The sequence below is a fragment of the Lepidochelys kempii genome, chromosome 1 (assembly GCF_965140285.1).
Source record: "Lepidochelys kempii isolate rLepKem1 chromosome 1, rLepKem1.hap1, whole genome shotgun sequence".
Lineage (NCBI taxonomy): Eukaryota > Metazoa > Chordata > Testudines > Cheloniidae > Lepidochelys > Lepidochelys kempii.
Genome location: NC_136380.1, coordinates 274382574 through 274409106, shown reverse-complemented (window position 1 = coordinate 274409106; position 26533 = coordinate 274382574). Strand labels below are relative to the sequence as shown.

At 41.8% G+C, this 26533-nt stretch overlaps 3 protein-coding genes across 13 annotated transcripts in view; 1 reads left to right on the top strand and 2 right to left on the bottom strand.

Moving 5' to 3' along the window:
- Nucleotides 1-3488, bottom strand: part of C1H12orf50 (chromosome 1 C12orf50 homolog) — a 28824-nt gene extending 25336 nt beyond the window's left edge. For 3 of the 4 annotated variants that reach the window (XM_073327602.2, XM_073327603.2, XM_073327599.2), the window contains exon 1: nt 3136-3488. The gene's annotated coding sequence lies outside the window, so the exon portion shown is untranslated. Of the gene's footprint in view, nt 1-2764 lie in introns of all 4 variants that reach the window. The other variant, XM_073327600.2, reaches the window with a different exon arrangement.
- Nucleotides 2636-25066, top strand: RLIG1 (RNA 5'-phosphate and 3'-OH ligase 1). Of its 2 annotated transcripts, none has more exons than XM_073327605.2 (7): nt 2636-3308; nt 5432-5549; nt 6304-6399; nt 17063-17179; nt 18287-18484; nt 22504-22673; nt 24172-25066. In XM_073327605.2, the coding sequence occupies exons 1-7, from the start codon at nt 3255-3257 to the stop codon at nt 24358-24360; spliced, it is 942 nt and encodes a 313-aa protein (XP_073183706.1). In that variant the 5' UTR covers nt 2636-3254; the 3' UTR covers nt 24361-25066. The 2 variants fall into 2 exon arrangements, with proteins under 2 accessions (XP_073183706.1, XP_073183705.1); XM_073327604.2 differs by having other exon boundaries at nt 2636-3344.
- CEP290 (centrosomal protein 290) overlaps nt 25062-26533 on the bottom strand; it is a 122584-nt gene continuing 121112 nt past the window's right edge. For 6 of the 7 annotated variants that reach the window (XM_073327590.2, XM_073327592.2, XM_073327593.2 and 3 more), the window contains one exon: nt 25062-25919. In XM_073327590.2, the coding sequence (XP_073183691.2) occupies nt 25731-25919 (189 nt within the window). In that variant the 3' untranslated portion in view covers nt 25062-25730. The remainder of the gene's footprint in view (nt 25920-26533) is intronic. The other variant, XR_012156724.2, reaches the window with a different exon arrangement.

The following is a 26533-nucleotide window of genomic DNA, read 5'->3' as shown; positions in this document are numbered from 1 at the left end:
ACCAGAATTGCACATGTTATTCCAGATGAAGTCTCACCAGTGTCTTGTATAATTGTACAAACACTTCCCTATCTCTCCTGGAAATACCTCACCTGATGAATCCTAGGGACTGCATTACACTTTTTCATGGCCACATCACATTGGCAGCTCAGTCATCTTGTGATCAACTAATACACCCAGGTCTTTCGCCTCCTCTGTTGCTTCCAACAGATAAATCCCCAGTTTATAGCAAAAAATCTTTTTAGTCCTTAAGAGCATGACCTTGCTCTTTGTGCTATTAAATTTCATCCCATTTCTATTACTACAGTTTTCAAGGTTGTCCAGATCTTTTTGTTTGATATTCCAGTCCTCCCCTGTATTGGCAATACCTCCCAACTTTGTGTCATCCACAGATTTTATTAGCATACTCCCACTTTTCATGCCAAAGTCATTAACAAAAATGTTAAGTAAGACTGGGCCCAAGACAGATCCCTGAAGAACTTCACTAATAACCTCCCTCCACTCTGACAGTTCACCTTTCAGTATGACCTGTTATAGTCACCCTCGCCCCTTTAACCAATTCCTTATCTACCTTTCAATTCTCATATTAATCCCCACCTTCTCCAATTTAACTAATAATTTCCCATGTGGAACTGTATTAAGTGCTTTACTGAAATCCAGGCAGATTAGGTCTACTGTATTCCTTTTGTCTAAAAAATCAGTTATCTCCTCAAAGAAAAAGATCCAGTTCGTCCGACACACTCTACCTTTTGTAAAAATCATGTTGTATTTTATTCCTATTCCCGTTTATCTCTATGTCCTTAACTACTTTCTCTTTCAAAATTTGTAATAAGACCTTTCATGCAATTGAGGTCAAACTAACAGGCCTGTAGTTTCCCAGATCACTTTCCCCCCCTTTCCTAAAAATAGGTCCTATATTAGCAATCCTAAAGTCAGAGGGTACAACATCCAAGTTTATAAATTCATTAAAAAATCCTTGCTATTGGGCTTGCAATTTCATGTGCCAGTTCCTTTAATATTCTTGATGGAAATTATCCAGGCCCGCTGATTTAGTCCCATTAATCAGTTTCTGTTTGACCTCCCCCTCTGATATAGTAATTTCCATTAACTACTCTGCCACTATCGCTAAGCTCCTTGGTACCCTTATTAAAAACTGAGGTTAAGTATTTATTTAGGTGTTGGACCATTCCTAGATTGATCTCCACACCATCTTTACTGCTTAGCAGTCCCAATTCTTCTTCCCTTGTTTTCTTTTTATTTATATGTATGAGAAACTTTTTATTGGCTGGCTGTGATAAGAAAAGAACTGAAGTAATTAGCTCTGCATAGCCCTTTTATAACCTCAGATCAAAATATTCAGAACTGTGAAAAGGTGTCTGAGGAATCTCAGTGGGTGCTGCTTTCCAGCAGATTTCTGAAGCTCAACAGTGCCAGTGGGTTCATCTCATAATAAGAAATATGCGCAGAGGCCAACTCCAGAACCAAATTAGTTTTAATAAATCAAATTAGTTTGTGACCTGAGATGATTCTGCTTTCTCTCTGTGATTTCAAATCACTCTAGAAACATTGAGTACTATTCCACTTTTTATAGATGTGGAAACTGAGGTATCACAGTATCACAGAATATCAGGGTTGGAAGGGACCTCAGGAGGTCATCTAGAGGTACAGACCAGTTACTTCCATAAGGTCATACAGCAACTCTGTGGGAAAGCTAGGAATAGAACACAGAAGTCTTGACTCCACGCAGTCCTCCATATTAAAAATGGTATTGTTAACAATAAAAATAAATACATAAAATAAATAATAAAATGTCCTGGTACTTGGATAGGCCTTGTTGAGAACAGTTTAGGAAATTGGCACTCCACAAAGAAGCACCACACAGCACATGCTAGTTCTTGAGAAATTCTTATATGAAATAGGATAGGACCCTCACAATACATTAAGTTGGAACCAGCAACATTTTCCAGTGACGGATATTTAGTTTCTGTTCTTTCTGAGAAGCCAGCCGCCACTGTTGTCAGTCCAGTCCTGTCCATTTGCCCAATGTCTCATTTCTATCTTTTCCCATAACCAGGGTTTCACTGAGTTTCATCCACCCTTCCATGCCTGGAAAGTCAGCAAGTAAAGAGGTGTTTACATTACTGCATGCAGAGTGTTGGGAACACTGGGGCATGGCCACTAGGTAACTCGAGGGGATGGAAGACCACGAGTATCGATGAAGCCCACTCGCACTAGGCCCCGGTGTCCTTGGCCCCCCCCCCGCCTGGAGGCACACACAGCAGTTATGCTGAGAATCTGCAACAGTATGTTGCAGAGTCAGACTGCCTGAAACTAAGCAAGGCCAAACAGGGGAGATATGGAAGAACAATGCTGAATAAAGCAGCTTTATGTATAGTTTAACAAATGATACAGAGAATCAGGGAACTAGCTGGGAACTGGATTGGCTGGCTATATGGATACTTGGAGCAGCTTGCTATTGGATAAGTATGCTGGGAAAAAGGATGTATGAAAGCCTGTGTAACTTCCTGCTCTGTGGTACAGGATTTGAGATTCAAATCTCCCTGTACCTTTTTGAAGCTTCAAATAAACTTTTCTGCTTCTCCACCCCGTTGTGATTATTGGGTGCAGCACACCGGGTAACGAACCAACTCAAGCTGTTGTTCAGCCTCTCGGCACTGGGTGCCGGCAACAAGAGGATAATGAAAGCCACGGACAACACAGATGTAGAAAATGCAGCTGAGCTACTGCAACAGAGGCAGCTTACAACATTGAGGTTGCTTCTGAGCTGAACCAAGGCCGAGGCAGACTGTGAAGGTCTCCGACTGCAACACAAAAGCGGAAGGCTAGCGCCCGCCCCGCACAACAGAGGACTGTGGGGCTGCCACATCCACATAGCTACCCTCCAACCACCCCTAGGGCACGTGATTGTGGGGCTGTAACACCCACACAGCTACCCCCATCGTTCCCAGGGCAGGGGGTGTGGGGCTGTAACGCCCAGAGGGCCACCCGAGGCAATGACCCGTCCCTGTGCAGCGGGGAGGCTGTAACTCTCGCACAGAAAACATCCGCCGGGCCCCGGGGGGCGGGACGCTCCCACACACGCAGGGCGCCGCTGCAGGCCGCGAGGCCCTTTACCGGCTGCCGCCCCGCGGACTCCATTTCCCAGCGCGCGCGCCCTGCGGTCCGGGCCCTGCTGGCGGGAGGCGGCTGCGGCTCCGCTCTCGGTCCCGTTGCGCGTGAGGGGAGCCGGGGCCATGAGCCGCCTGGGCTCGGTGCAGCGGAAGGTGCCCTGCCTGTTTGTGACGCAGGTGAAAGAGGAGCCCTCGGCTAAGCGGGAGCGCCAGGTACCGGGAAGCGCCTGGGCCCGGCCCGGCCCAGCGATGCCGGAGGGAGCGCACGGCGTCCTGGGCCGGGGCCGCGGGGACCTGCCGCCCATGGGGGGCGAGCTCAGGGGTCGTGCTGGAGCCACTGGCCATGGGGGAGGAAAGGAAGCTGCTCGGGCGTGGTGGTGGGTACCCGGGTGATGGTGGGAGTGGCTGGGGGGGCTCAGGGTGCTGGGGAAGAGGAGGGGGCATGGTGGGTACCCGGGTGATGGTGGGAGTGGCTGGAGAGGGGCTCAGGGTGCTGGGGAGGAGGGGATGCAGCGGTCTGGTTGGGGACAAGGGTATTTGAGACTTGCAGCCACATCCAGCTCTAACAGTGCCTGGTGCATCTTTGAGATTCTTGGTGGCTCCATGCATGTTTTCATTGTATAAAACAGCAATAGGGAACTGCCCACATACCAGGTTGCGGGTAAGCCAGGTGGAATAGTACTGATGGCTAAAACCTTATCGGAATGATGATTCCTTTTTCAGAAGTAATTGGGGTAATTTGCTCTTCTTTATCCCTGTTCAGCCCACTTTTCGGCGTCTTTCTGGGGAGGTCTTTGCTTGAGGCTTTGGTTGGTTGATATACCCCAGTGACTTCAGGGGTGGCCTGCTGGCATCACTCTTCCTTAACTCTGATGGAAATAATTGGTCACACAACACTTGTGATGGGTTCTCTTAGTCTCCTGTTAAAAGGATTTAGGAGTTTATAACGCAGCAAGCAAGTATTGTGAAATCCCTGCTCTTGCAGAATTCAGTCCTTCCTCTGTTTCAAGGAGTTATCTCCTGCAGACCCGAAAGATGGTGATGATATGGGTATTTGGTGTTTCACATTTTGTTTGTTTGAAGTTCTTGGGGCTAATGTTGTTTTGACTGTGGTTATGTTAGTGTGCTTTCTTCCTTAAATTAGTGTTTCTTACTGTTATAAGAAGCAGACAGAAGGTTAGGGTAAAGTAAGAACTTGTTACATGCATAACTATAAAAAATTAGTCAAGTATTATGTGGAAATACAAAAGATTAAGTATATGTGTACTGAAACAGAAAGGACAGAATCAAGTTCACACTTTTTTCTATCTTGCACCTTCTGTATTCATCTACACCAGTGTTTTGTGGGTGTACTAATCTGAGCAGGTAGCATTTCACACCCATAATGCACAGGTTAGATTGCTGTAGAAGGTGCAAAACAGGGAGATAATCAGGCTCTTTCTTCTTATGTATTTCAATAACAGTAGTACTTAGAGGCTTCAACCAACATTGGGGCACCGTCGTGCTAGGTGCTTTACCACACAGTGAAAGAGACAGCTCCTACGCCAAAGAGCTGACAGTCTAAAGAAGAGTAGGGGAAAGGATATTATTCTACAGGAGAATATTTTAAAAGTAATCTTTACCAGAAATGATTTTTCTTCATCTAAACCTATTTTGAGAAGTCTTACCAACACCATCTCTCAGAAAACAAGATCAACTTCACGATGTCCACTGGGTGTCTGTTCAGACTCCTTGGAACACTCACCTCTTTATTCTATAGAAAGATTTAGATGAAGACTGCAATCTTTATTATGTTGTTCAAAATGTGTTTGCTTTAACCAGCTTCCATCACTCTGGTATGTTTATTATTATCACCATCATTTAGTACTAGTAGGGCTTCCATCTCTAAACTGAAGCTTAGGAACAGTTAGTCCCTCAAATGATGCATGGAACTTTTGTTGCCATAGTAATGTCATAAAGGCATCTATTGAAATTCTGTAGCACTAGGCTGGAACTCTTCTGCATTACACACACTACTTCAAAGTGTGGGAGCAGGTTGTTCCTAAAGATAAACCCCGAATGGAAAGGAGGGAAGCAGCCTCATTAAATTATTCTTTATAAGACAACAGGTGTGAAAGTTTTATTCCTTTGCCTTGATGCATTTTCAGATTTGTAATATATTGTGAAATAGTTGCATTCTTAGGCAATATTAGAAACTAGGAATAAAAAAAAGATTCTGGGTTTGTGGATGTCAATTATAATATATTAGAGTCCATATAGGAAGTTATGGACTGAGGTTTAAATAATTGTTGTCTTTTCAGTCATTTAAAGTTTTGGCAACTGAAACCATAAATCGAAAGGCGTTAGATGCAGATATATACAATGCAATTCCAACTGAGAAGGTGGATGGAACCTGCTGTTACGTAACAACCTATAAAGGTAATACGGAAGATTTGTATGTAGACGTCTCATGTTGATTTGTACCCATAAGTTGTACATAATTTTCATTTTATTGCATTCCTGTATCTGGGAAATTCAGATTCATTAAAAAAATAATGGCTTTACTATAAAATATGCATTAACTGATAATGTAAGTTTACTGTAATTTTATAGAAGATACACCTATCTGTAAAATTGTTCTGGATTTTCGTATAGTTTGTGAAACTAAAGTCCAGGTGAAAATGATCCAGTTTAAATTAACCTGGTAGCCAAAGAAAACTATTCTACCTGGTTGGCATTTTGTCATTAGAATTTTTTTTTTCTCAGAAAGTCCGATAAACGGTATTTTATTTGCAGAGGTGTGAGGAAAAAGTGTGGTTCAATGAATACCTGATGAACCCTTGAAAATTCCTCCTGTTCTCTCTTTCTACTGAAAGTATATTTTGAATATGCATATATCCGTTTTGTGGTTTTTAAATATATATTTCAAGCAGTTTGTGCATCATATTAAGCAAGGTACTGTTCATAGTGCTCTTAGGTTTTCTGACAAGTGAGCAAATTAACCTCAATTTAAATATGTCCTCTTTTTATATGACTCTTTTTTTTTTTTTTTTTTTGAAGGCAGGAGGAAATAGAATATTTACTGCTGGATATTTTACTTCTCATGTTAAACTGTCCATTTCAATGGGAGAAATCCTGTCCTGCATGCTATTATCTAAACAAGCTGTTGTTTTCCTAATTCTGAAACCTGTAGGGCAGCCGTATCTTTGGGCCAGGTTGGATAGAAAACCCAACAAACTGTCTGAGAAAAGGTTTAAAAGATTCCTGTATTCAATGGAAGACTCAAAAGGTCAGTGAGGGTTTTTTTTCTCTTTTTTTTTTTTTTTTCTCTTGGTAATTGAAGCATTTCTTTAAAAGAGAGAGACCTTTGGTTAAACAAAACTAGTATTATGTTGAAATATTAGTGATCCGGCTCAAAACTTCTATATTTCATTTCAAATGCTATTATGACTTTACTTATCTCCGTGTACCATCGTTATAATTTTGGCTAATTGGTCACTTGTTCCTCACTCTGGGCTAGTATTAAATACTAAAACTTTTTCCTAGTGTATGTCTCCTTCATTGCTCCATGGTATTTCTTTTGCTAGAATGGAAATTCATGACTAGAACAGAAAATTTCTTATCAAAAATTTCCTTTCTGCTAGCTGCATCTCCCACAATTCTGGATGTCTAGTATCATAGAAGATTAGGATTGGAAGAGACCTCAGGAGGTCATCTTGTCCAGCTCCCTGCTTCAAGCAGGACCAGCACCAACTAAATCAAGCCCATCCACCTTTGTCAAGCCAGGCCTTAAAAACCTCTAAGGATGGAGATTTCACCACCTCCTAGGTAACCCATTCCAGTGCTTCACCACCCTCCTAGTGAAATAGTGTTTCCTAATATCCAACCTAGACCTCCCCCACTGCAACTTGAGACCATTGCTCCTTGTTCTGTCTGAGAACAGAACAGCCAATCTCCATCCTCTTTGGAACCCCCCTGCAGGTAGTTGAAGGCTGCTTTCAAATCCCCCCTCACTCTTCTGCAGACTAAACGAACCCAGTTCCCTCAGCCTCTCCTCGTAAGTCATGTGCCCCAGTCCCCTAATAATTTTTGTTGCTCTCCAATTGTGCACATCCTTTCTGTATGGGGAGCCCAAAGCTGGACGCAATACTCCAGATGTGGCCTCACCACTGCTGAATAGAGGGGAATAATCACTTCCCTTGATCTGCTAGCAATGCTCCTACTAATGCAGCCCAATATGCTAGTGGTCTTCTTGACAACAAGGGCACACTGCTGATTCATATCCAGCTTCTCATCCACTGTAATCCCCAGGTCTTTTTCTGCAGAACTGCTGCTTAGCCAGTCGGTCGCTAGCCTGCAGCGGTGCGTGGGATTCTTCCGTCCTAAGTGCAGGACTCTGTACTTGTCCTTGTTGACCCTCATCAGATTTCTTTTGGCCCAATCCTCTAATTTGTCTAGGTCGCTCTGGACCCTATCCCTATCATCCAGCATATCTACCTCTCTCCCTAGCTTAGTGTCATCTGTGAACTTGCTGAGGGTACAATCCATCTCATCATCCAGATCATTAATAAAATGTTGAACAAAACTGGTCCCAGGATCGACCCCTGGAGCACTCTGCTTGATACTGGCTGCTAACTAGACACAGAGCCGTTGATCTCTACCCGTTGAGCCCGACAAGATGGCCATCTTTCTGTCCACCTTATAGTCCATCCATCCATCCAATTCATACTTTTTTAATTTGCTGGCAAGAATACTGTGGGAGACTGTATCAAAAGCTTTGCTAAAGTCAAGATATATCATGTCCACTGCTTTCCCCATATCCACAGAACCAGTTACCTCATTATAGAAGGCAATCAGGTTGGTCAGGCATGACTTGCCCTTGATGAATCCATGTTGACTGTTCCTGATTACCTTCCTCTCCTCCAAGTGCTTCAAAATGGTTTCTTTGAGGACCTGCTCCGTGATTTTTCCAGGGACTGAGGTGAGGCTGACCGGTCTGTAGTTCCCTGGATTCTCTTTCTTCCCTTTTTTGAAGATGGGACTGCTGTCCTCCCTGGGTTCTCCTCCTTCCCTTATTGAAAGATGGGGCTGCTGTCCTCTCTTTGCAGCTCTCAGAGGCAGATCAGAGTTTTAGTTTTGCCGTCTGGCCACAGCCCTTCTGCTCCGGCTTGCTGCCAGATGAGTTATTCCCAAGATGAAAAATTTGCATAACATCATTATTAAAAAACATTCAGGGAATAATGGAATAGCTATGTACATTAGACCAAGGAATATGGTCATATGGTAAAGATTCCACTTAATATCTGACCTTTGACTCATGAACTATCCAGGGTGACTAGAATTTTGGGAGATGCTGCTAGCAAAAAAGAAATTATCAGTCAGAAGTTTTCCATTCTGCAGCCTAGCATCTCTCACAGTGCTGGACATCTGGAAAGTAGAAAGCAGTGAACATATGAAGGGAGGTTATGAAACAAAAGTTTGGTAGGAAAGAAGTACCCCACTTTTTGTGAGTCTGTATTTATTTCTGGGCCACCGGTTGCATCTTCTTCCTGCCAAAGGAGGCCTCTACATCATGGACCTTCTATTTTCTGCAATGCTAAATGAAGGGGTTGGCTGTAGACCAAGTGGCTGCTTTGCAGATTTCAGCAGTGGATGCAGTTGCTTGTTCCACCCAGGAGGTTGCTAATGATCTCATGAAGTGCGCCTTGATCTCTTCTGGGACAGGAGCCTCTGATGATTTGTAGGCTTCCACAATACATAGTCTAATCCATCTAGTGTTGGAGGACTTGGAGAGCTCTGAGTACTTGACATTTTGGGTAGAAAGACATGAATAGGGAGCCTGATATTTTTGTGGATTCTGTATGTTTGAGAGATTTTCAATGCTCTTTTGACATGTAAGATGTCGTGCCTTTTTTAGTTGGCTGCTGTTGTTTTGGACAGAGTGAAGGATGCCCATCCTCTTGTGTAGGCCTGAGACCTCATCAGTATCACTCTCCTCCATCCCTCCTCCACCAATATTAAACCAGCTTTAGGTGAAACTCAGGGAGTTCACCACTAAAATTGAAAAAAAGAATGTTCTGCTGCTGATAAAGCACCCACACCTCAGGAATGTTCCTAACAAGTGTTGTAGCCACCACCCTCGTAAAGTAGAGACACACAGGCGCTGGAAAATTAGGGAGGATACAGAAAGAGATTCAACAAATGATAAGATAAGCTCTAACCAGCATTTTTATGCTGACCATCTTCATAAACGGAGAAGGTCACAATTAAGTTACAAATTGTGCATGAAAGATAAAATGTAAAAAAAACTTGGGCAGAAAGGAGGACACATAGGTGCCAGTATGTAATTGGTAAATTTTTTTGTTATTTAGGGATGTGGTATAATGTGATAGGTTTAGTGCATTTGAAGGAGGTAGCTAGCTGTACCTATATAATATAAATGAAAAACGGTGCTCTTTGGGAACCATTTCTGGACTGCAGTTCAACATCAAGCTGCTGGAACTCTGACCTCTCTGCACAACAGTGACGTGCATAGGCATCACCAGAAACCCCCAGATGAGTGGATCCTGACTGGCGATCGGGTGAACTTTGTCTATATTGGGAGTGATGAGCATAAGAAGTTTGCTTGGTATATGTATTCTGTGTGTGTTGCTAATAAATAGATCAGGGATCAGCAACCTATGGCACGCAAGCTGATTTTCAGTGGCATTCTGCTGCCGGCCTGGGGTTCCATCTGCTGGCCTGCTGCTGGCCTAGGGTTCCATCCGCTGGCCCCGCTCAGCCCGCCGCTGGTCCAGGACACCAGCCACCAGTCCGGGACACCAGCCGCCGTCCTGGATGAATGGAACCTTTCTCTCCCCAAAGAAGATAATCTATTTGCAGACATTGGAAAACTCAGCAAGGAAAAGCAAGGGCAATGATCATACTAAACTGATAAGATCTGCATTTTAATTTAATTTTAAAATGAAGGTTCTTAAACATTTTAAAAACCTTATTTACATATAACAATAGTTTAGTTATATAATATAGACTTATAGAGAGACCTTCTAAAAACGTTAAAAATGTATTACTGGCACATGAAACCTTAAATTACAGTGAATAAATGAAGACTTGGCACACCACTTCTGAAAGGTTGCCAACCCCTGAAATAGATGTTTAGAGCACAGCTGTGTAAGGCTCTTTCACTGGGAAAAGATCTTGCAGATCCGTAGAGCCTTGATCCCCATGGGAAAGGGCAGGTACTTAAATTGGCCAGGTTTCTCCCTGAGCCCATAGGAAAGGGTAGGTGCCTTACACCCTGATCCTTTGGTAGGGAAAGTTGGGGTGCCTAAATTGACAGGGTCACATCTTGAGCCCTTGGAAGGATATAGGCGGGGTGCCCTATATTGTGCGAGTAACACTTGGGAAGTGTGGGAGGAACAGCTTACCTTCAAAGAAAGGATTCTGGTGTCCTGAGTATTGCCTTGGCTCCATGGAACGTGCAGTAAGGCTCCCGTATAGATAAGGGTGCCAGCACAGGCACTCCCCTGGCAGATGTAACTGCTATTAAGAAATAAGTCTTATGGATAAATAAAAGGCTAACGCTGAAATCAGAGGCTTGTCAGGGCGCACAGAAATAGCAGAAAGTCTCATTTTGGGAAGAGTGGCCTGGCTAATCAGACTGCTTGAAGGACTCTGGCCACCCGTGGATTGACTGCAGAGAGTGTGAGGATCCTGTGAATAACATGCAACTAAGAACAGAGAAAGTCTAGAATGATTGGAATTCCTGGATTTCTGAGATTTGCATTGTGTTCCTGGCATGAATTGTTGAATCCTGACCAGACAGAGGAGTACGCTTTAGTATTGAGACTCTGCTAGATGAAAGCAGTCAATGAGTGTGGAGGACAGACAGAAGTACTAGAATGTCTCATTCTCAATAACCAGGCTGTTAGCTGAAGCTGCTTGAGTACTTCAGTTTAGAGGTCCTGTGCTATTTGGGTCTTCAAGTGAGCTCCCCGGGCTTCTAGGCTGGAGTCAGTAGTAAGGACTAAAGGATCTGTAAGGCAGATGAGCATATCATTGGGGTTATTGCCATGGGCTGACCACCGCTGTAAGGAGTTGAATACATATGTTGGAATTTGTACTTGATATTTCATAGATTCATAGATATTTAGGCCAGAAGGGACCATTATGATCATCTAGTCTGACCTCCTGCACAATGCAGGCCACAGAATTTCACCCACCACTCCTAAAAAAGACCTCACACCTATGTCTGTGCTATTGAAGTCCTCAAATTGTAGTCTGAAGACCTCAAGGAGCAGAGAATCCTCCAGCAAGTGACCCGTGCCCCATGCTACAGAGGAAGGCGAAAAACCTCCAGGGCCTTCCAATCTGCCCTGGAGGAAAATTCCTTCCCGACCCCAAATATGGCGATCAGCTAAACCCTGAGCATATGGGCAAGATTCATCAGCCAGATACTACAGAAAATTCTTTCCCGGGTAACTTGGATCTTACCCCATCTAAAAACCCATCACAGGCCATTGGGCCTATTTACCATGAATATTTAATTACCAAAACCATGTTATCCCATCATACCATCTCCTCCATAAACTTATCGAGTTTAATCTTAAAGCAAGATAGATCTTTTGCCCCCACTACTTCCCTCGGAAGGCTATTCCAAAACTTCACTCCTCTGATGGTTAGAAACCTTCGTCTAATTTCTAATCTAAATTTCCTAGTGGCCAGTTTATATCCATTTGTTCTTGTGTCCACATTGGTACTGAGTTTAAATAATTCCTCTCCCTCTCTGGTATTTATCCCTCTGATATATTTATAGAGAGCAATCATATCTCCCCTCAACCTTCTTTTAGTTAGGCTAAACAAGCCAAGCTCCCTGAGTCTCCTTTCATAAGACAAGTTTTCCATTCCTCGGATCATCCTAGTAGCCCTTCTCTGTACCTGTTCCAGTTTGAATTCATCCTTCTTAAACATGGGAGACCAGAACTGCACACAGTATTCCAGGTGAGGTCTCACCAGTGCCTTATATAACGGTACTAAAACCTCCTTATCCCTACTGGAAATACCTCTCCTGATGCATCCCAAGACGACATTAGCTTTTTTCACAGCCATATCACATTGGCAGCTCATAGTCATCCTATGATCAACCAATACTCCAAGGTCCTTTTCCTCCTCCGTTACTTCTAGTTGATGCGTCCCTAGCTTATAACTAAAATTCTTGTTATTAATCCCTAAATGCATGACCTTACACTTCTCACTATTAAATTTCATCCTATTCCTATTACTCCAGTTTACAAGGTCATCCAGATCCTACTGTAGAGTATCCCTGTCCTTCTCTAAATTAGCAATACCTCCCAGCTTTGTATCATCTGCAAACTTTATTAGCACACTCCCACTTTTTGTGCCCAGGTCAGTAATAAAAAGATTAAATAAGATTGGTCCCAAAACTGATCCTTGAGGAACTCCACTGGTAACCTCCCTCCAACTTGACAGTTCACCTTTCAGTAGGACCCGTTGTAGTCTCCCCTTTAACCAATTCCCTATCCACCTTTCAATTTTCCTATTGATGCCCATCTTATCCAATTTAACTAATAATTCCCCATGTGGCACAGTATCAAACGCCTTACTAAAATCTAAGTAAATTAGATCCACTGCGTTTCCTTTATCTAAAAAATCTGTTACTCTCTCAAAGAAGGAGATCAGGTTGGTTTGGCACGATCTACCTTTTGTAAAACCATGTTGTATTTTGTCCCATTTACCATTGACTTCAATGTCCTTAACTACCTTCTCCTTCAAAATTTTTTCCAAGACCTTGCATACTACAGATGTCAAACTAACAGGCCTATAATTACTTGGATCACTTTTTTTCCCTTTCTTAAAAATAGGAACTATGTTAGCAATTCTCCAATCATACGGTACAACCCCTGAGTTTACAGATTCATTAAAAATTCTTGCTAATGGGCTTGCAATTTCTTGTGCCAATTCTTTTAATATTCTTGGATGAAGATTATCTGGGCCCCCCGATTTAGTCCCATTAAGCTGTTTGAGTTTCGCTTCTACCTCAGATATGGTGATGTCTACCTCCATATCCTCATTCCCATTTATCATGCTACCATTATCCCTAAGATCCTCTTTAGTCTTATTAAAGACTGAGGCAAAGTATTTGTTTAGATATTGGGCCATGCCTAGATTATCCTTGACCTCCACTCCATCCTCAGTTTTTAGCGGTCCCACTTCTTCTTTCATGTGTTCTGGGGAGTGGTCCCACACATTTAGTACAAAGGCTGAAGACTTCTGATGCATGATTGCACCTATGGAGTGTTCCTCATACACCGCACAAGGAGTCCTAGCAATTCAAGGCATAGAGCTATGTCTGCAGCACTGGAGTAAGAAAATAAATTCCTGGGTGGAACCAGAGCGCTTTTCTTGGTGTTTATGATGAAGCCATGCACCTGGAAGAGATCTGAAGAGGGTCTGAAACATAGCCCTTGTGTGCTGCTGACTGTGCTGGAACTCTGATCAGGATGTTGTCCAGGAAAGGGTACAGGTGAGTTCACTGTGACCTCACTGGCTGTGGCTATTATCATCAACATCATCTTTGTAAAAACCCTGGGGCTTGATGACCAGCTGAATAGGAGAGTTTGGTACTGATAATCTTTCCTGCCATAGGCAACCCTCAGACGTCTGCAGTGACACTGTCTGATGGGGATATGAAAATACGTATCTGCTAGATCTACTGAAGTAAAGAAGTCCCTCAAGACAGCGATGACATTGGTGGGCAGGGTCTCCTTCTGAAACTTCATTTTCTTCATCCACTTTTGATGTCAAGAACAGCTTAAATACCCCCTGTGCACTTCTGTGCAGTGAAGAAGACAGTAAAATCTGGAGAAACTTTATTCTGAGGGAACACACTCTCACGCTCATGTCCAGAAGATAAGATATTTCATTCTGGATCAGACTTTCTGGTCATTAGAGCTGGGTTGAATGGATGAAGGATGGATGGAGTGGAGTCCACAGCTTGTGGGAGTATCCCTAGCTTATTATTTCCCTCATCTACTTGTCTGTGGTTGATGAAAACCATTTCTTTACAAAATGAGAAATCCTCTCCCCTGGCTTCAGCTCTGGGTAAAGACACATGAGATCTTTGTCATAGAGTGGATTTCAGGGAGGCTGAGGTCACTCTGAACTGTTTCTCCCCCCTCCTCCCCCGTAGGAGCAGGATTTTATATTTGCACTATAAGAATTAATGTATGTCTTGATTTCATCCTGCTAGCCCTCCCCATTTGAATAGCAGAAAAGAACGATCTATAATGAAGGAAGGGCAGATTGACGACCCTGAGGGGAAGGCTGGCACCCCTAAAGACAATTGATTAAATCAAAACCACGACAGGATGACCCTCTCAAAGGTGTTTTGAAATGTTAACACCAATCAAGGAGTAACCGGTCAGAAACTGACACAGCAAAATCCATAGACTTCAACAGAGAAAAAAGACTATAAGAACAGGGTGCTTGGCCATGAGACTTTGGATTCATCTTGCCACACTCCAGGAGCATCGGATAGTGACCGACAGAGCCCTGCTCCCCTCTGCGACCAATCTGGCTGGATCACTAGATTGATCCAGACTCTGGACTGGTAACTGTAAACATCAACGGTAAGACTGCGTGCATGGTGTGTGTGTGTGTGTGTGATTGAAAAGCATATGCTAACTGTTGTATTTACAATAAACGCAAATACAACAGTTAGCATATGCTTTTCAGTCTCTCACACCATGCACACAGTCTTACCAGTTCATGTTTATCGTTACTAAGACTAAATCTTGTGGTCAAAAACAGTTTACATTGTGCTCAGGCCTTCAACATTCCTTTAATGTAATTAACATAGACACAATACAAAATCCTGTCTCTTATTAACTAAACTTTATAACAGGTCCTAATTGTAATGCATATGGGAAAACAGAATCTCATAGTCCCAGAGGGTCATTCCTTTCTGCTATTTAAATGGGGAGGGCTAGCAGGATGAAATCAAGACATACATTAATTCTCATAGTAAAAATATAAAATCCTGCTCCTACACTCCCTGGTCCCCAATTCCTCTGTTTCCTTTGGGGAATTTGTTGACTCTCTGTGAGGAAGAGGAGAGAAAGTTGCACCTCTTTCTGAATGCCAGTCTCTGTTCTTTTCTATGGGCACTTAGTGGGGAAGGGAGAGAATATTTGGATTTAGCCACATTGTCGGCAACCACTGTATCCAGCTTTTCTCAAAAAAGGAGGGAGACTGTAAACTTGGCTTCAGCATAAGACATGCTTACGGTTGGAGCCATAGGTGGCACCTGGCTACTAAGCTGGAAGTCACAGCTTGGGCTTGAGGACCTCATTGCATCCACTGAAGCATCAGTTACAAACACTGTTTCTAGGAAGAGTTCTTTTAAGCGGAGTAAAAGTCAAGGTTATCTCTGTCCTTTAAAGGCCTTGAGATCTTACAACCAGGAAAAAGATGCTCTTGCAAAGCAGATGGCCACCAGGGGCACTTGAAGAGTGGTGGAGGAAGCTTCAAAGTCCATTTTAAGGGTGGCCTTCATTTTTCTATCCGTGGGTTCCTTAGGCTTGAACTCCCCTTCTGAGGAAATAATCATATCCTTGGTGAGGGACGCTACACTGGCATCAACTTCTGGTGTATCAGTAATAGAGCCCTTGGGTTCTTGAATGTTGTAGAGTCTGAGGTCGATGTTGTGAATATGCTTTCCTTTATCAGGCTTGTTCTGTTCATCCGTAATCACTTCCTCGAAGGGAGGAGCGAAAGGGTATTGCAGCCATATATGAGGATTTTGCGGGGAGAAATTTACTCTGAAGCTTACTCACAGGAGCATGCTTAGGTTTCAGAGTCAGAAAGCTCATCTTCCTCAGTGGGGGAGGAAGAGGAATCAGAGGACTCATAACTTCTGGATTTTTTTTTTATTGCTTTTTCTTTCCCTTTTTTGCTTTTTTAGGTTTTTTTTTTTTTTTTAAAGCCTTTTGAATGCGCTTTGGGAGTGCAGAAACTCTGCTGTGGCTTTGGTGAGGTCTTTTGTGGCTTGCCTTCCTTAAGACTTGAAGACCCTCTCGAAAGATCTGTCTCACAATCCTTCCCACTCAGTCCCATTGTTCCTCGGAGAAGGAACTCATTGTCAGCGGATATGTCTATACTGCAGTTAGACATCCGTGGCTGGCCCCTGGGACTTAACCCATGAGTCGAGTGGTCAGGGTCCACCTTGCTTTTGGACCCTCTCGCTGTTCTGCACTGAGGTTCCTTGCCTGTTTTTTCCTCGCTGGAGTCATGGTTGCCTTGGTCGGTAGGGACCCCACCTCCCTATCCAGCTTGTAGCACCAGGACCTAACAGAGTTAGAGATGGAAGGCTGAGTGCAAGTGGGGCACAAGTCACTGCCTGTTTCTCAGGAGGCTGCCTCAGATATAGAGCACTAATTGGAGGAACAAGCAGGGAGACAATGCAGTGGTGGTTCAGGGAGAGTTTTACTCCCAAAGGGTTAACTGACTCAGGGAGGGGGAGGAATTCTGAGCAAAGAAGTTAAAATAGAGGTAGAAAGGGCAGGAGCAAAAGAACCTGCTACTGTCTGCTGCTGCAGTGGCAGAGAATCTGGCAGCAAGCAGGAACAGAGGTGTTCTGGCCAGACTGTTCAGCGCTAAAAGGCTGCTCTCCCTCCGTGAGCTGCAGAGAGGAGAGCAGCCCCAGAAGTCCAGGATTGTGGGAATGGAATGGAAATTCTTTGCCTAAATATCTTAGTAGACCAAATTAGTTAAAAAAACAAAAATTGAACAAAAAACAACAACAAAAGATTAGACCTCATGCTGGTACTCTTCCTATGTCAGATTATTTGAATGTTTACTTTTGAAAGAAGGTAAGATAATAGAATTAGCTAAAATTTTGTCACAAAATAAATATTTAACATTTTTATTTTTAGAATTTATTTGGAATATTGAAGAAGACTTCAGACCTGTCCCAGAATGCTGGATTCCAGCAAAGGAAATCCAGCAATCGAGTGGAAACCCTTTGCCCGATGAAAACGGACACATTCCAGGTATATACCATACAGTCTGTCTTAAAGAAAAGGGGATTTTTCTCTGCTTCATTAGGCCCAGAGTTAAATACCCACAGAACAGGACTCAGTGGCACCAGACCCTGCCAAAACAACAGATGCAAAACCTGAAGACGCATCTCCACTGCTACAATGATCAACACCACCCACACCACACCTTTCAAGATTCATTGATCCTACACATGCCTATCCCAAGATATGGTGTACCTCATCCAGAGCACTAACTGCTTGAATAACGATTGTGTGGGTGAAACCAATCCCTTCATGCTCTAATGATCTCACACCTGCGGATTAACCCTTTTCACGAAGTGATCACTCTATATCTGATCTTATCCATCCCTCATCCTCAAAGGAAACCTGCACAACACTTTCAAAAGACAAGCCTGGGAGCTTAAATTCATTACTCTGCTAGACACTAAAAATGTGGACTGAACAGAGATGCTGGATTTATGGCTTATTAGAACACTAACCCCCTCTCTTTGTCCTGTGACCGCAGAGGTGTTAACGGGCCACTCTGCCTTGAATGATCCCTTACAGTTTGTGCAAACTGCTTATGCTAAACAATCTGTTCCACCTTGAATTTTGCTGTGACACTGGGAGTACCTTTCCCAGACCTGAAAAAAGCTCTGAGTGGCTCAAAAGCTTGTCTCTCTCACCAACAGAAGTTGGTCCAATAAAAGATATTACCTCACTGACCTTGCCTTTCCAATATCCTGGGACCGATATGGCTACAACTACACTGCATAGCACCATACTCAGAAAGTTCCTTTCTAACATGTCATTTACTCACTGTTCAGTCGTGCTTTGTTCTGCTGTCATAGAAACATTTTTTTCCTGTGGCATTTGGCCACACTGATTTGCAAAGCTTTGAGCCAAAAGACACAGTTGTTCCTGTTAAATTCCTTTGACACATTTCTTTGAGGTACAATGTAACTTTGTCCTTGGGATAAGTTTATTTTCCTTGTAAAAATATAATTAGGTATGTAGCTCTTCATATTAGTAGAATGCTATAGTTTATAGCTACTTTCTAATGCATGTACAGCTTTTAATGTGCCTTGACAAGAAGTAAAATGGCATGTTTTCTCATAGGTTGGGTGCCAGTGGAGAAAAATAGCAAACAATATCGCTGGCACTCATCTGTTGTTAATTATGAGGCAGAAATAGCCCTTATATTGAAGTGCCATGCTGATGATCCTGGACGTTTGGAAATCAGTTCCGTGCCATTATCAGACCTTTTGGAACAAACCCTGGAGCTTATTGGAACTAATATTAATGCAAATCCATATGGTAAGCATAGCATGTGTTGTTGTTTAACACTCATTAATACCTTAAATATTTTAATGTGTTCTGAGTGTGAAAGGTATGGCATTTTTTACTTGCAAAATAAGAGATTGGAATTACTTCACTAAGCTCCATGAATTAAAAGCAACTTGTATGTTGCCAACATGGCTTATTAACATATTATAACCCAGTGGTTCTCAAACTTTTGTACTGGTGACCCCTTTTACACAGCAAGCTTCTGAGTGCGACCCTCCCGCCTTTATAAATTAGAAACACTTTTAAAAAATATTTAATCCTATTATAAATGCTGGAGGTGAAGCAGTGTTTGGGGTGGAGGCTGACAGCTCATGACCCCTCTATGTAATAACCTCGTGATCCCCTGAGGGGTCCCCGGTATAACTCTCTTTAAAAAAGAAAATGAGGGGATAGCTACAGTAGTGCCCAAAGGGTGGAGTTTAGAGATATTTTTAGATACTTCAGTGATTGGCAGTTTCCACATAATGCATACAGTCTTTTTAACTATCTCATTCTCCCCTTCCAACCTGCTGCATGTAATTCCAAAGGGTATGTCTTCACTACCCACCGGATCGGAGGGCTGCGATCGATCCAGTGGGGATCGATTTACCGTGTCTAGTCTAGATGCGATAAATCGACCCCTGAGTGCTCTCTTGTACTCTAGCACTGCGAGAGGCGCAGGCAGAGTCAACAGGGGAGTGCCAGCAGTCGACTCACTGCGGTGAAGACACCACAGTCAGTTGATTTAAGTATGTCGACTTCAGCTATGTTGTTCATATAGCTGAAGTTGCGTAACTGAGATCGATCCCCCCGCCTAGTGTAGATCAGGGCTAAGATACTTTTCTTCTCCTCCATGCAAGACTACAGCTATGTCTTCACTGCAATCAATAGCTGCATTTTTACAGGTTAGCTAAGTTGAGACAGTACTGTAGTGTGTTACCTCTGCGTAGCTAAGTCTCTGTGCCTTCCACCTGGGTTGACCTTAATTAGTTATATTCAGGTAAAAACTACCCGGGCTATGTGTTCACTATGACTTTACATCAAGATAGCTATCATAATGCAAAACCACATTTTTTTTTTTTCTTTTAGTGAAGACATAACCTTGAACTAGCAGGGACAATGTTTGCTCCACTTTCCAAAGCCAGTCAGTGATGTGCTGCTAACTTTTAATAAGAGGCATCCACAAAAAAAATTTCCCTTTGGGTTGAGACAAACTGCTGCTGCAGTGAAGTTGGATGAATGACTGGGGCATATGCATTTGTTTTCCATTTAAACGGACCTCTTTTCTCAGAACCAAAGAGTGGTGCAACACCACTTGGGAAACAAATATTAAATTGCACTTCATTGGAAATACTTAGAACAAAATAGATCGCCTCCGATTTATGATTATGTGCTGAAGGGCTTTGGGGGGAGAAGCTGGTGCTCTTCTTTGAAGACTTTTTTTTTTTTAAACACCTGCTATTTGGTGCAATTTTTTATGTTCCAAAAGCAAAACTTTATTCTTCAGTAGCATTTTTATGAGCTCCTAATATTACTTATGTATGCCAAGGAGGACTTCATATTATAAAATATCTTGGAAATATTTTTGATCTCAGCTACAACAGGGTTATGACATTCTTTTAATAAAATCAATATTTTAAAACATCACTGTGTGATAGTTTACTGACAGGCAAAAAGAAAAGGCCCATGCACAGTGGAACTTACTTCCTTTTGATCCTTCAAATCGTTCTTGAATCTTTTATAACGCAGTTTAAAAATGAGCAGGTTAAATAGGCTTTGGAGTGTTACATGTGCTTACTTGTAACAGTTTATTCCCAGAATAACAGCTTTTGTCTTCGCATGGCAGGAAGAGTATGCTATAGTTCTACTACACCATCCCTATTATCATTTCAGTAACGACACATGAAGTTTGTTATATTCCTGGGGGAATTCAGCACCAAAGAATTAAACATTCTGCGCACAATATTTTGAAGTTCTGCAAAATTCTGCATATTTTATTTGTCAAAATAACAATATAATCCCGCTAGTCTCAATTATTTTGGTAATTTATTTCAAAATACCTGCCAGTAATTATGTCTGTAACCATACAGACAACAAAAAAGATTCAGCAAATGTTTTTTTGACAGATTCCTGGCTAAGCATATTAATACAGAACTTTGAATAATAATTCATTTAAACTAGAATACAGAAACACATTTCTCATACTCCTCAGAAGCAGTGGAAAGGCTTGTGGGATTTAGGGGTAATGGAACAGCTGAGGGAGAGAGGAGGAGTCTTTCCTGGGTGTCTGGCTGGTGAGTCTTGCCCACATGCTCAGGGTTTAACTGATCGCCATATTTGGGGTTGGGAAGGAATTCTCCTCCAGGGCAGATTGGCAGAGGCCCTGGGGGGTTTTCGCCTTCCTCTGCAGCGTGGGGCACAGGTCACTTGCTGGAGGATTCTCTGCACCTTGAAGTCTTTAAACCACCATTTGAGGACTTCAGCAGCTCAGACATAGGTTAGGGGGTTGTTAGAAGAGTGGGTGGGTGAGATTCTGTGGCCTGCATTGTGCAGGAGGTCAGAATAGACTATCATAATAGTCCCTTCTGACCTTAAAGTCTATGATTCAAGTGAACCTGGAGAGTCGTTGGGTGTGGGTGGGAGAAATATGGAACAGGGTTGTTTTTCTGAGGGGAGGAATGTTGGGGAGCCTCCCCCATGCAGACCCCGGCTGACCCTAATCTCTCCCATTCAGTCAGGCAAATATGCCCATCCCAGTGTTCCCTGCACCTCTCCCATTCAGCCAGGCATATCTGCACATGTCCCCATGTGGCCCTGTAGCCCCCCCTGCTCCTATTGAGCCCCTGGCTCAATGCTATCACCCCCCTAGTTCCTGTGACATCCCCCCCCCCCAGCAGCCCTGTGTGCCCCACTCTATCCATCCCCCACCATGTTCTGTGGCCCTGCAGGCAGGATGCTGTGAGAAAGGCAGCCTCTGACCCCTCCCTGCTCCAGCTTGTGAGCTAGCTGCCCTCTCTTCTGGTACCATAGCATTCCCTGGTGGATGAAAGGTGTAATTGAAACATTCTGCAGGAGATGTGCATATTCTGTCAGGGCGGGTAGGAGTGGGGAATCTGTGGGGGACATGAATTCTGCATGTGTGCAGTGGTGCAGAATTCTCCCAGGAGTATTGTGTCAAGTAGTCTTAACTTGTGGCTCTTTGGAGCATATTGAAGCAGAAATCTCGTAGCTTGCAAGAGACACTTCGTATGTTCTAATTAAATTTAGTATTCATTTGGTAACTGTAGATCTTAAATATATAAAGCTTATTGTTTGCCTATCTCACCACAATAGTATATTAATGGTAAATCACAGTTTAAGAACTAGATGCGAAATTGAGTTTTTTTCTGTGGTAAGCATGTCAAGGTGGTGTTCCTTTGGATTCTAATAAGATAGTAGTGCTGTCATGGGACCTATTTGGAGTCATGGCAAAAATCAAAGATATCTATCTACACACGAGTTTTCTTAAAAAACAAAAAACCTCTGTTTTTTTAGATGCAGCTTGCCATGCAAACTGGAGAGGTGATTATTTAATTTCCTAGAAACTGTATTTTTTAAACTGAGATATGGCCTATATATACTTCTATACTTCTGTTGGCTTACATTTGTAATGTCATAATATTGCATGGGGCAAGAAGTTACAGTGGAATCAGAAGATTGTGAAGACTTGTTATGTCTCCCTAATATGAAAATAAAAATTAATATCCCACTTCACCCAGGACAGGAAATCTACTTCTGTTGCTGAAAAGCAGGGATGAAATCCTGTCTCTGTAGAAGTCAATGGAAAAATTTCCATTTATTTCAGCTGCGTCTGGATTTCACCCAATGTGTTTTATAGGCCAGCCCTGTGTATCTGACAGAAATCTTCTGTGACAGCATTCTTAATGTGGCTGTAATTAATAAAAATAAGGGAAATTTTGACTTGAGTGACTACATGATTTAACAGGTTAATTTTTTTTTTTTATATAAAGGATTAGGAAGTAAGAAGCACCCTCTCCATCTTCTTGTACCACATGGAGCATTTGAAATAAAGAATCCACCTATGCTGAAGCACAGTGATATATTATCTTGGTTTGAAAGCTGCACAGAGGGTAAAATTGAAGGAATTGTATGGCACTGTAATGATGGACATTTAATCAAGGTAACCATTTAGAATGTCATGAGTGAATCTGCACTCCTCAAAACATAAAACAAAAAAAACCCACACTTGTGCAGAAGAAACACTTCAAGGACAAAACTACTAGTGTAAAAGGCACAAGGGATTAAAATACAATATGCACTGCTGCTTCTAATTGGGTGAGAATCAGTTTAGCTACTTTGTGAGATCATGTTTCAAATTAGCACTTGACAGCTTTGATCAGCTCCTCACAAGCCCAGTTTGTGATAATTTTCAACATAAACTGTGAGTTAGACACTAGTCATCTATCTTTGTTCCCAGTACAGCTTCTTACCCAGTTTCTTTCCAGGGGCAGGAGGGCTCCAGCACTCCACATACCACTTCTCGTTGTAGCCAGAACACACAGCTCTCTTGCCCAGGAGCTGTACCTTTTTGTAACCGCTGTGTGATGTAGTTTGTCAAACTGTATTGGACTCCTTACAATACTTACGGTATTTATTAACTGTTATAAAGACAGATTAACCTCCAAACTGCTCTAGTCATTTATGCTGATGAAGGTAAATCCACCTGCCATTATCCTATACATTGCTTTCCATTGTACTTTTCAGTAAAGGTTCCACCCCCCTTCAATGTCTCTAAGGTGGATGCCAATAAGAGCACACAAATGTCTTAGCATAATAGCAAATATTCAGTAATAGTGTATAAAACTCCTGCCTCCACCCTAAATAAATTATGCCAGTAGTTTGAACAGTTAATTGAAAACAGACAAAATAAAGGATGACCACGGTATTATCTTGTCCTGTGGCGGTAGCACCTACCAATTAAGGCTTGGTTTTTTTTTAAAAAAAAATCTCTCTCAAAAAACAACCCCAACAACCCTAAATTAATTTGCTTTTTATTTGTGTGTGGCCCATAATTGATTTTTTTCTGTGGGTCAGTGGCTTGAAGCCATGCACACCTGTATTGGAATGGACATATGCAAGTACTCAAAGAAGAACAGTTCCTTATAAAACAAGGGATCACTTTATAATAATCAAAATGAGCTGGCATTGTTTCTGTAAGAATGGTCTTCAAACTGTGGTTTGTGGAGGACTACGTAGCGATGTAGTCTGCTTCTTTTCACATTCACCTGCTAAATCACATTAAAATGACTGCTAAAAAAATACAACACTGTCCTAGTTTTCATCACAGCAGTTGCAATTGTAGCTACCTATTTTTTTTTTTTTGAGATCCCCCTCCCCCTACTTTTCTTCACTTGGTCTGAATTCCTGCTGCTATCTAAAACACGTTGTTTAACTTCAGCTGTAGGAAAGTTAGTAGTTTTTGAAGTGGTATATGGCAAACTTCCAGAAGCAATTTGACATAAGTTTCACACACCGTGTACAATAACTATGAGCTTTCTAAGTGATGTGACATCAGTGACCAAAGCAGCTAGCTGTTGAGATACTAGTGATGGATATTTGTCATAAGTGGTCAAATGTATGAGGATGTTTACACTGATCTCCTGTTTCTCTCTTCTTAGCTCCATCGACATCATCTTGGTATATGCTGGCCAATTCCAGAGACGTATCTGAATTCTCAACCAGTTGTCATTGCTGTTAATGGGACCAAATATGACTGTGACTTTGAACCAAAATGTTTGTTTAACCATTTTTCAAAGCTGGATGGGCAAAGGTTCAGTAGACTCAAAGATATAAAGTTTGATGTTTAAAGAGAAAAAAGAATCTTGTCACATATGTACGATTGTACCTCCTTCTGCTTTGCCTACAATACAAGTGGATATTTTTGCAAATAATTGTGGCATAGGTAGCTCTGTAGCTACAATGCACATGATTAGGATAAATATTATCAATAATATGAAGCAAAAGAGCAGTAAAGGCAAATCCAAAATGGATCTCCCTCTCTTAGATTTCAGCACATTTGCTGTTTTGGTTTTGAAAGACCCTGAAATGTTGAAGCTGTTAGGGCTAAGAGGAGGACAGTGTTTTTAATGGTAGCTGCTTCCAGGGGCTTGTATAGCGAAGCAGATAGTGATGGTTTTAAAAACAAACAGAAAAGTCAGCTAACTTTTAGAGTTTCTGAATTTTTACAGCCTGCAGTTTTATTCTGAAGTCAGACTGCAACTCAAACATTCTCAGGTTTAGGCTCCAGACTTAGGGCCCAATGCTTTCTATGATATCAGTGAAGTAACACAGATTTAAATCAGTAACTGAGACCATAATCAGGCCCTACGTTTTAAAAAAATGTTTAAAATAGTGACAATTTTTTTTATTTAGACATTCCACACTATTTGTATACCCCCCCGCCATGCTGCAGTAGGGTACTAGGACTTGAAAACCAAGTAGTGAAATTGTTTACATTATCCAGTCTCTTGGGACACTGTTTTTTTTGTTAATAAATTAGCATAAATAGTAAAATGTAAACTCGTTTTAATTATTTTGAAAAAATAGTCCATAACCGTTTAGAAAATAACTTTATCAAGAGCAGCATGTAAAGTAATGTTTCAAATACTTAACTTAGAAAAATAGACAATACAAATTGTGTATTCTCACAATTTGGTTCTATTTACATCTGTGCTCTGCATGTACCAAACATCCACCAACACTAGATCTATACAAATATTGACAGTTTTCAAATAAATTAAATTAGCTTTACATTTAAGTACAAAAAAAGTTCATTGCCTTGCTGAAGTATTACAATTCTTTCTGTTATGCAGCAGGTCTGGCTTTGAAGTCAAGGGCTTCCTCACCCCAGGATTTTGCTCAAATCCTTTGATCTCCCCTGCTGTCATTTCTGAACTAAAGCATAAAATATGCAAAACAAGTGGGGAGGTGGTAAGACAAGTTTTCACATTGATTTCTAGATCTATTGGATCTGAAGCACTAATGACAAGATTTTAGTAACTTTTTTGAAAAGTCTGCTGCTTCTCTCTCTCTGGTGTCAAACTATTGTAACTTCAATGAAGCTGGTCCTAATTCACAATGGTGAGAAATTAGAATCAGGCTTGCATATAAGTGGTATTACATATAACAGCCTACTGACTCAATTTAGGTGTTAGTTCTTAAAATACTTAACATGGATTTAATCACTAGACACATTGGCTGAAATATCCACTTTAACACCAAACTGTTCAGAAAGCTTCTTTAATTTCTCCTCCAAGATAATATTTTTTTTCACTTCTTCATTGTAGTTGTATTTCAGATCCTCAATTTCTTCAAAAAAGGAAGGGTCAAAGTTATCCAGTTCTCTTTTCAGTTGTTTGATTTCTTCCTAATAAAAGAATTGAATATTACCAACTTACTACAATTCAAGATTCTACATTCTGTTTTTGTGTCAAGGTGTATATAAAAGGACTAAATGACAACATTAATTGTGTGCCTTTTCCTTCATGGGAAATTTTAAAAACTCGCTTTGATTTGTGCACTCTGAATGTAAAGGTACAGGTTATCATTTATATACCTTAGTACCTAATTGCACCTGCAAGTCAGGTGCTTTGGTAGATGAAAAAGGAAGCGAGGTTAAAAAGTTTAGTACTTAACATATGTCAAAACAAATGTTTACAGTGAGACTGGAGTGCTTTGTTAAATTAATCACACAGTCAGTACAGCATAATTACATACTGTCATAAGAGGAAAGAGATTCTGGGGAAACACAGTGCTGTGATTCTAAACAACATATTCTTCTGACCCTAGCTTTAGGGCCTGAGTCTCAAGGTCCCAGTACATTCTGTTCTGGATTTCTCCTTAATAGTTTAAAGAGAGCAGAACTTCCCTTCCTCCCTTTTTTATTTGATTCTCTTGATGGCCCCATCAAAGTTGTGAACTAAACATGCAGATGTAAGAAGATTCTGGTTGCAGTTTGAGTCATTTTGTGAAAGTGGATGG